The 10052-nt window shown below is 46.6% G+C and overlaps 1 protein-coding gene across 4 annotated transcripts in view; it reads right to left on the bottom strand.

Annotated features, from left to right (window-relative positions):
* The window catches only part of PCYT1B (phosphate cytidylyltransferase 1B, choline), a 44166-nt gene extending 39367 nt beyond the window's left edge, over window positions 1-4799 (bottom strand). For all 4 annotated transcript variants that reach the window (XM_065677254.1, XM_065677251.1, XM_065677253.1 and 1 more), the window contains exon 1: window positions 4522-4799. In XM_065677254.1, coding sequence (XP_065533326.1) covers window positions 4522-4638 — 117 coding nt within the window. In that variant the 5' untranslated portion in view covers window positions 4639-4799. The remainder of the gene's footprint in view (window positions 1-4521) is intronic.
* Between the last annotated feature and the right edge of the window lie 5253 nt (window positions 4800-10052).

The following is a 10052-nucleotide window of genomic DNA, read 5'->3' as shown; positions in this document are numbered from 1 at the left end:
CATTTGAAATCACTCTAGAGGTTTCATCAGACCCTCTCAAAATCTCATTTTCAAATACAGACGGAGTAAGGCATCCAGGGATGAAAACATAGGAATCCAAGGCATGCACGCTTTTGTTGCAATTATTTCAAATGTTGTGCTTAACATTTCATTGCTTAGCAGCAGCAACAAAGAAATTGTCTAAAGGAGTGTAGTGCCCTTTTAAACCATTATACAGCTCTGAGTGAAAATACTAAAACATTCTCCTCTACCCTTCAATAAAAGTACCCCAGTGTGTTCCAAATGTCTTCAAATAATTTGAAAAAAATTCATGTGCTCTCATTTCTTCTTCTAAAAAAAAAAAAAAAAAAAATCAATAAAATGGCTAAAGCAGCCAGTACCTAAAATGATGTGAGAACTGTGATCTTTAATTGTACTTTCTCCAAAGTACTGTAGATTCAGTGGCCCCAAGATAATTGATACCTAATTCCTATTGAACTGTAGAAGTCTGTACCTTCTGAATCTCAAGTCAAGGCAGTAGAAGTAAATCCAGGCTTGAGAGCAAGCACTGGGATTGCCAGCATGAACCTCAAATAGCCCTGATGCTTACAGTGCCCTGGCAGAACATGTTTTATCTGCCACATGGATAGGTCCTAGGTCTCCAGCTACTCTGCCCTTCTAGTGGTGATGCTGAGCAGAAAAAAATAGGTGCATACTTCCCACAGAGCCCTGATGCCATTTCCTGCACAGGCAAATGGGATCTGGCCACAGCTTGAACTGTCTGAGAAAAGGCATCTGATGGTAGGCAGCACAGATGTCACATAACAGTGATCTCAGGTACGGCCCAGTACTCCTGGGATCACATTGCCAAGGACAGAGCAGACAAAGCAAAAAAGCACCTATCTGCTTCTTTACATCATCTTGAAGATAGATTCACTTTACTTTCAATTTATGAAAACTGCTGCTTAACTCCTGCCTGGCCCTCTACCCATCATCGTCCCTGCGACTACAGCCCAAAACAACCGCCTACCTATCTACTCCCTCTCGTCCCCTGTAGCTTACCTTGGTTAATTCAGGTGGATTTCTGCTCATTTGGTTTCTTAAGGTTCCTTAAGTTGTGCCTAACTTTCCCTGTGAAGAGCCTGTATTCTTGATTAGGGCTCAATCTCTTTGCACTCAAAGCACAACGAGGTAAGTACTGTGATGGAAATGTATGTTTCATTGCCCTGGATTCCCTTAGCTGACCTAAGGACTTCAGCTAGTTTTGGAAACAAAACATTGGTACCCAGGTCCCAACAGTACATCCCCAGATGTTCCCGCTGATACCTGTGTAGGATGACAGAGACGTTAAATATAAGGAAAAGAAGTTCTCAGTGTGTTCAAGGGAAAGATGAGATCAAGCAGTTAAGTTCTGAAGTTTAAGTAAGTTTCAGTGTGTATTTGCTTCTGGTTTATCTGCAGCACTGTCCTTATAAACTGCCATTGTTTCCTTTTATGAAAGACACTCTGGAATTATCTTCCTGAACAAAGTGTGTTGCCAAAGTCAAACTCTTGATATCAAAGGACATAAATAAATTACAAAAAATAAGCAAATAGTTTCACAAGGCTTTGTACTTACTCTTTGGTGTTCCCTCCTATGGTATCTCTGCCATCCAGTTAAACTAAGAGTTTGCCTTTTTTGCAGGACTTTTTAGTACAGACTCACACAGGTAAACCCTAATGCTGGGATAAACATAAAACTATACAAACCAGAACTGGAGAAATGCTATTTCTGTTTAGTTTTTTACTTGACTACAAAACTGCTAAAATCACTGCTATGGATAAAGCCTGTGACTCTAATTGGTTTGCTGCTCTGTTGTCCATTGAGACTAAGGTACATGCATCACTCCGAGAGAGATTTGCCTGGCATTCAGGTATGTGGAAGTTGAGAATGTAAAAAAGGCAAAGATTAAGTGAGAGATGGACCAGGGGAACCGACTGAAGGACAAATGCTCATTAATGCTCTGGTTGGTTAAGAAAACCCAAAGAGCGCCTTGGGGAAAAAAAATAATGGTAATTTATATCACAACAGTACTAGGCACTGGAAAACACCAGGTTCCAATACACACTGAAACTTACATAAGAATTGCCTTCAGTGCCCCCTATTTTCCTGCTCTTCAAAGGATACAAGGGCTTTCTTTAGTCCTACTGTGACACTTACTGCCAAGCTAGCAGGGTCCATAGCCTAAAATCAGAGGATCTACTGCAGGTATCCATTAAAAATAATTCAGAATTTTAAGGCTTTAAATAAATAATTACTATTTCAATGAAAAGGATGACAACTATTTCAGAAAAATCTAACCCCCTTTCCACCTACTAAAATTTGAGCTGATTTGAAGTTACACCTTTTTCTTTACAAAAATTGGTTCCTAAACATTAGCTTATATCAAGAACTTTAAAACCCAGACAATTAATTTTCAGGACATGTAATAACCGATGAACAACATTAACAAGTCATCTCTAAGTATCACAGATTTTACTTGCCACCAGCTGTATCATTCTGAGGGACCAAAACCATCCTGAGGTCCAGGATAATAAAATGATACTAAAATGTTAACTGAGACACCATCTTTAATTAATGAAGTGACTTGGTTACTGGCTCACCACTGTATATGCTGCCTTCAAAGCAGTTGGATCAGAGAAAACACTGAAGATCTTAAAACAAATCTGATAAGAACTTGATATCTGTGTTACTAGATCATCTGTCAAGGGGTGATTAACTCTTCAGGTCACCAGCTCTGAAATCTTTTCACTTCAGACATGACCTGACTACACGTACTTGCATCCCTCCTTGTGCCCCAGCAAGTACAGTGTATTGCATTATACTTCACCAGGCAATTATTTTTTTTTGCCTGAAGATAACCTAGAGCTGCTGACAGATAAGATGCTACTTTAAAAGGACACACTTCCCATAAATATTTATTCAAAATGTCTCCATTGTCCATTATTGGTACTCAGGAAGTTCTACAACACCATAATGAGTTACTGTTTTATTTGTGTACTCTCGCTGTCATCTTAATTTCTACAGAAATTATACTGGAAAGCATGATACTGTAAATACTGGCATCATATTGTCAGTTCTTTCTTTAAAATCTTTTAAAATGTCAGACTACATGGACTAATATATTCAAATGGGTTGTTACATCTGAGCTTTTGACAGAGAAATCTAAGACAGCCTGAATGAACAAACACACTGCAGTAACAACATGTGAGCTAACTTTGCCTGTTAAAACAGCTCCAAAAGCCTCCCATGAACAAATTAACAGTCTTCTTTAAAGTTGATTCTAATTATAATACTACCAAGTAGAAAACATTAATTTAGGTCAGCTCAAACAACTGTTGCTATTTCTTGTCATATTGGAACAATGTTTCAACTATAGTGTGGAATTTAATTACTGAAGTTTGATGTTTAAATATGTTTTAATTAGGACTGAATTCTGGTGTTAAATGATCTAATTTCCAGTACTAAAATGTGGCATTCCCCATGCACTTTCACACCTCAACATTGTCCTTGCCTTTCTGTGTGTGCATGTACGTATTGTTATTATTTTTCTGCTGCCTTGCCAATGGTGAGTACTACGGTGGGAAAGGGAGTTATGGGAATAGTAAAAGGCTTAAATAAGAAGCAAGGAAACATTCCATCAGAACCTTAATTCTGGCGGTACAGCAGCCTTGTAAAGTTGCCTGCAGGATCGTAAGGAAACTTCCCTCATCTTCAACCAAAGACCATCAAAGCAGTTTATTTTGGCTGTCACTCTCCCGGCTCTTCCCCATTTTCCCGTACCCCCAACACCGCAGCTCTGCAAGACTCTCCCCTACACGTCCGCAACGGAATAGGTGGCTGCCCTTGCTGCAGAAGCGCGCTCTGAAGTTGCGGGAAGCGGGATTTGCCGCTCCCGGGTGCCCCGCACAGGGCGGGTGGTCGCGGGATGAGAGGACGCGCCCGCGGGCCGGGAGACCCGTCCACTGCCTCCTTTCAGCGGGCTCTGCCCCTCGGAGCCCACTGCTACCCACATACCGCTTCTTTTTTCTCGTAGCACGGCGTTACCGAGTGGCATGCTCCCCACCACCCGGGCGGAAGCCGCGGTCCCGTGCACCGGCCGTTTCTCCCCAGCCCCTCACAAATGCGGCAAAGCTCGCACACGCTTCCCGAACTCACCCTTGCTCGCTGCGGGCTTCGGAGGGGGGATACGGTTTTTTTTTTTGCTTTCCAAGATGGGACCAGGAGTCCCGCCAGTTGCCGCTACTCCCCACAGGACCAAGCGCACCAACGGCAGCCTGAAAGGGCCCTCAGCCGGCGGTGGGGGGCAGAGCCCCTTCCATCCGCAGCCTTTGCTATTCCTTCCCCCGCGGAAGCGCGGCGCTACACAAAGGGACCGGCCGTAACACGGCAGCGGCCGGCCTCCCTCCCTCCCTCGCCCCGCGGCCCCGCAGCGTCCGGAGGCTCGAGCGTTGCGGGCCGAGATGGGGCCGAGCCCCTGACCAGTGCCGGGTCCGACTCACCAGGCGAGGCTGGGGGCAGGTGTGTTCTAGCTCCTCCATGGCCTCCGAGCACCGCGCCTCAGAGGGGGATTTCGGGATACCTGTTTCTGACTCAGCATCGGCCGCGAGCACTGGCATGGCCGGCGGCAGCTTCCTCGCCCGCTGCTGCCGCCGCCCGGGCCCGCCCGGCGCGGGGCTCCGCCGTCACGCGTGGAACCGCCCCACGGGGGGTCTTCCCGGCAGCCGCCCGGGGGCACGGCCGCCGCCCGTCGCCATGGCAACCAAGCGTCCGCCGCGCAACCACCCCCTCCGCGCGGGGGACGCCGCGCTCATTTGCATGCAGCCTCCTGGTTGGCTGCTGCGGCGCCGCGCCACCTACGCCCCCGCGGCGGCGTTACCTGGGCGGCGGCCTGACCCTGAGCGCCTGCTTTGGGTCCCTAGAACCGTGCTCTCCCCGCGCCGCACCGGGCCGGGTGTGCGCCCGGCTTAGTGCCACCCGGGGTACCGGAGCCATGTCCGCATTTGGGAGCCTGAGGCACCGAGAGCCGACGGGGTGTATCTGCCCCTAACCCGTGCGCCGCTCCCGCCCTCGGTAGCTCCCTCACAGTAACCTGCTGACAGCAGGAACGAGGAGTGGCGGCAGGAGAGGGTGCTGAACGGACAGCTCCTGCCCGCAGCGCCACCGTTAACGGCCGCCCTCACCCCACTGCCCCCTGCTGCGCCGGGGGGGCGGCGGCTGCAGCGTTCCCCGCGATCCCCGGTCACCGGCACCGGCTCCAAGGGTGGGCCCCGAGCGGCCGCCCGCTTCCACTGCGCGGCGAGCGCCTTTCCCGAGGAGAGCTGAAACACCTGGGCATGGCCATGCGCTAAAAGAACCCGGGGCAAGGGTGCTTTTCCCTCAGAAATACATATTCGTTTCAGCTTGGGTTGAGTTTCCAGGCAATGCTTCTGCAGATCTGTGGTACCAATGAAAGGAAGCTGCTGTTTAGGGAAAGGAATTCTAACAGTTTCCATGAAAATGTCGTTCTCTGGTGCCAAGAGATGGATACAATCGTAACGGTAGCAGCTCTGTCTACATGCAGCAAAATGTTTTGAACACAGCGAAATCCGCAACAGAGCTCCCAGGCCCTCACAAGGGTCCTGGCTAAAGACTGCCCAGGAGTCACAACTACATCTTCAGAGTGCTGAGGTGCTGGCACAGGGTGCCCAGAGAAGCTGTGGCTGCCCCATCCCTGGCAGTGTTCAAGGCCAGGTTGGATGGGGCTAGGAGCAACCTGGCCTAGTGGAAGGTGTCCCTGCCCACAGCTGGGGGGTGGAACAAGGTGACCTTTAAGGTCCCTTCCAACCCAAACCATTCTATGATTCTATGACTCGAGAACTTAATTTCAAATGTTTTATCTTTTGCACTTCTTCAAAGGAGGCCAAGTGCAACATAAAAAATATATACACTATGTGAAAGGAAAAGGGGTAGGTATGCAAAGAAAGGGAGACGAGAAGCAAGTAGAAAGAAAAGATAACCTGAAGAGTAAAAATAAGACAGCAGTCAAGAAAAAAGGAAGAGGTGACTGAGCAAGGAAAACAGGTAGCCAAACTGAGTCCTATCTCAGGGCCGAATCTTTTTGTCATAACCAAGTTCCTTATCAGTTATTCTGTGAGGACTACTCACACATTATGGAAATGATTAAATCATGATTAATGCAGCACTCTGACCAAAATTTGTAGCTCATTCTCTTAGGAAAAATATTTGCAAGCATGCTATGCTGCCAGAGAAATATCTGGACAGCATGGCTGAGCAGTGCTAGGGCTAGTGTTTGGCTAGAGCTAGACAAAGGCAGCAGCAGGTAGTCCTTTTATAAGCCCAATCACATACACCAGCTCTGCAGAGACAAGTGCTGGTGTGCTGAAGGAGCAGCACTAAGTACGGATGTATCTGGGGTCAGTGTCCAGCCCTCCCTGACCAGGTGGGTGCAGGTGAATAAAGGTGAAAGGGATCTTCTTGCATCTGGATGATTGCCAATAAACTGGGAATGCAATTTCCCTTGCCTTTTATTTCTTTTGAGCATAAAACGGGGAATTTCATCTTTGCTCTCATGCTCAAGAGTTCACTATTGACTCTGGCTGCATTTTGATTTGCCTTTTATAGAGATAAGTTTTTCCATATACATGTAGCATTAAAGAATAATGTCTGTCTTGCAGTGGTGTTACCACCTAAGCTGTAAAGAATTTCAAAGTGGATGTGGGATTCTTTTCTTGCTGCTTATATAATTTCTACCTCTGGGAAATACTTCTTTTTTTTCTTTTTTTTTCCCTTCTGTTTGAACAGCGTGATTAAGAAATGATGTGTACCTCATTAATAGAGAGAGTTGAAATCACAGAATCACAGGGTCATTAGGGTTAGAAAGGACTCTGGAGATCATCTAGTCCAGCCCCCCCTGCCAAGGCAGGGCTGCCTAAGGCAGGTTACACAGGAACATGCCCAGGCAGGTTTTGAAGGTCTCCAGAGAAGGAGACTCCACAACAGCCCTGGGCAGCCTTTTCCAGTGCTCTGCTACCCTCAATGTAAAGAAGTTCTTCCTCATGTTGAGGTGAAACTTCTTGTGTTTTAGTTTTTGGTCTTTGCTCCTCATCCTGTCACCAGGTACCACCACCAGGCACCACTGTAGAGGCTGGTGGCATCCTCCTGGCACCTGCCTTTGAGATATTCATATGCGTTATGAGATCCCCTCTCAGTCTTCTCCAGATTAAAGAGACCCAGCTCCTGCAATCTCTCCACATAAGAGAGGTGCTCCAAACCCCTGATCATCTTTGTGTCCCTGTGCTGGTCCCTCCCCAGTAGCTCCTTGTCTTGTACTGTGGCAGAGGAAAGGTTGTGGGGTCTGTCATGTCTATCTAAATGGAATTTGTCACGGGCCATCTTGACTCTGATGATCTTAGTCAATGTACTGGGTATATTGAATAAGCTATCCTAAATTGTGTCTTCTTCTAGCTGTAGGGGCAAAATGGGCTTTCAAAAGGCTGGAGTGTGTCTTCTTTACTCTCAAATAAGTAAATAAAAACCAGGTTTGACTAGAGAAGCTCAGCAGATGGTCTCCTGTAAATCCTCACAAGTCAGCCAACTTCTAAAACAGTGGAGCAAGAGTTATGGGTGGGAAGGTTTGTGCATCTAATTCTTTTATGTAACCAAATATCTTGCACTAGACTGAGCATGGTCTCCTGGGCATCCTCCTGTCATTCCTTCAGATGTAACTGGGACATATAGCCACGGCCTTTAATGACTGAGCTCCTGGCAACAGCTGCTTGGGCTTGAATAGACATCTGATGCGTAAAAATCCTGTCCCAGGGTGCATAAATTAACAGTACATACAAACAAGCCAGGAAAACATGATCCCAATCCTCTTAACACTAATTCCAGGGTCTAAACTGAATAGACAGCAAACAGGGTAAAATCTTAGCTGGTAGGAAGGTTCTGTCCAATATGTGGTATTTTGTCTTTTTTTTTTTTTTTTTTTTTTTACAAGGAATTTCAATGTGCAAACTAGCGCAATTAACTCTCAAAGTATGAAAAATACAGGATGGGCCATGAGGATGATCAGGGGACTGGAGCACCTCCCGTATGAAGACAGGCTGAGAAAGTTGGGGCTGTTCAGCCTGGAGAAGAGAAGGCTGCGTGGAGACCTCATAGCAGCCTTCCAGTATCTGAAGGGGGCCTATAAGGATGCTGGGGAGGGACTATTCATTAGGGACTGTAGTGACAGGACAAGGGGTAATGGGTTAAAACTTAAACAGGGGAAGTTTAGATTGGATATAAGGAAGAAGTTCTTTACTGTAAGGGTGGTGAGGCACTGGAATGGGTTGCCCAGGGAGTCTGTGAATGCTCCATCCCTGGCAGTGTTCAAGGCCAGGTCGGACAGAGCCTTCGGTGGGATGGTTTAGTGTGAGGTGTCCCTGCCCACGGCAGGGGGGTTGGAACTGGGTGATCTTAAGGTCCTTTCCAACCCTAACTATTCTATGATTCTATGTTTAGGTGTTACATTTAAATCCTCTTGTTTCTCAGACTGAAAGTATTATCCCCCTCTAACCTCCACAGGCAGCTGAACATTACAGAGACAAAAATTCTGTATGCATTCTTCTGTATGTATGAAAGCCTTCATTTTTAAACATCTCCTTGCCTTTTTTTTTTTTTTTTCTATCTAGCCATTCATATATTTTAAATATCTTAGTGGAGCACTGATCAATGCCCACAACTGGAACTAAACAAACTTCAATTCATTGCAGACGCCAGCACCTATAAATCCTGTGTCATGCTTTTATCATATTACCCATGTTAAACTGATCGGAGCAGGCTAGCACTGGTGGGCCAACATGGCTGAAATCTGAACAAGAATTCATGGGTCCATTTCCCTCAGTGGGATTCTCTTCTCTATATTTGATGAAGTAAAATAAGCAAGAAGCTTACTTCAACAAACATACTACACCTGGGTTTGTAGCTATGCTGTTTAGTGTACACTAATTGCATCCTTATCTTAAGGCAAAATCCCTAGAAGGAGCAAGTTCTTCTTGGAAATTGTGGATAAACCATTAAAGACCTCAGTCTACTTGTGCAGGGAAATTACATGCATTTCACAACTACTTAACAAGGAGTGCTCTCTGATCCTTCTAACTGTAAAGCAGTGATAGATCCTGATACCTGCAGCACAGTGTGACAACTGACATCCAAGCCACTTTCTAACAAGGTATTTTGGCTTAGTTGCTTACCGTTTATCCAGTGACTTTACTACTACAGAGAAGTCTGTAAATACTCACTGAAGTCTCCAGGCTAAGGACAGTAACATTTGCTTTATTAAAGCAAAGATATTCTGTCATTCTGATGTCCTTTGCAAAAGCAGGGTCTGGAATGCATTGCAGCCCTTGGAAAGAATATCATCAAATGTCTGAAGTGCTTCAGTGGACTCAAACACCAGTATAGCACAGCAGTTGTGTTAGGGTTGAGAGGCTGCAAAAGTCTTCTGACTTACAACCGCATCATAATGAAGAGAAATAGAGCCTCATGTAATTCGGTATTTGTTTGGAGGCTTGGCACTTGTGATTGTGGTGTGCTGTTTTCTATTTTCATGAAAACAGGGCAAATTTGGGCTTGGATATGAACCACTTCACAGTGACGCCTGGCCCATGGATGTGTGAGGTCTTCTCTGGCAACGCCTCCTGAGTTATCAGCCTGACCCTGGGTTTTGGTGTCCCCACCATGCTGCCCCCCTGAGCAACCCCAGTTCCTGAGTTGAGCCCTAGCAGCCTCTGGGGGCTGGCCTCCAAGGTTCCTGCCACCTGCAAGTCCCCTCTGCCATGGGCCTTTCCTAGGCCTTTGTCTCTCCCCTGAGTCAGTGTCCTTGAAGTAGACTAATGTCAACCCACACCAATTAAACCACTCTATAGCAAACCCCTTCTGTTTGGGAAGGAGAGCTGCTGCCAGGGCCCTGATCAGCCCCAACTGCCCTCTGCGCAGTGGCTGTTTGAGTTCCAGCCTGTGCCACCACCCCCAGCCAGAGCTGAGCTGT

This window comes from Lathamus discolor, chromosome 4 (genome assembly GCF_037157495.1).
Source record: "Lathamus discolor isolate bLatDis1 chromosome 4, bLatDis1.hap1, whole genome shotgun sequence".
NCBI classification, from domain to species: Eukaryota; Metazoa; Chordata; class Aves; order Psittaciformes; family Psittacidae; genus Lathamus; species Lathamus discolor.
The sequence above is the reverse complement of the archived record's forward strand: the minus strand, read 5'-3'. Positions and strand labels throughout refer to the sequence as shown.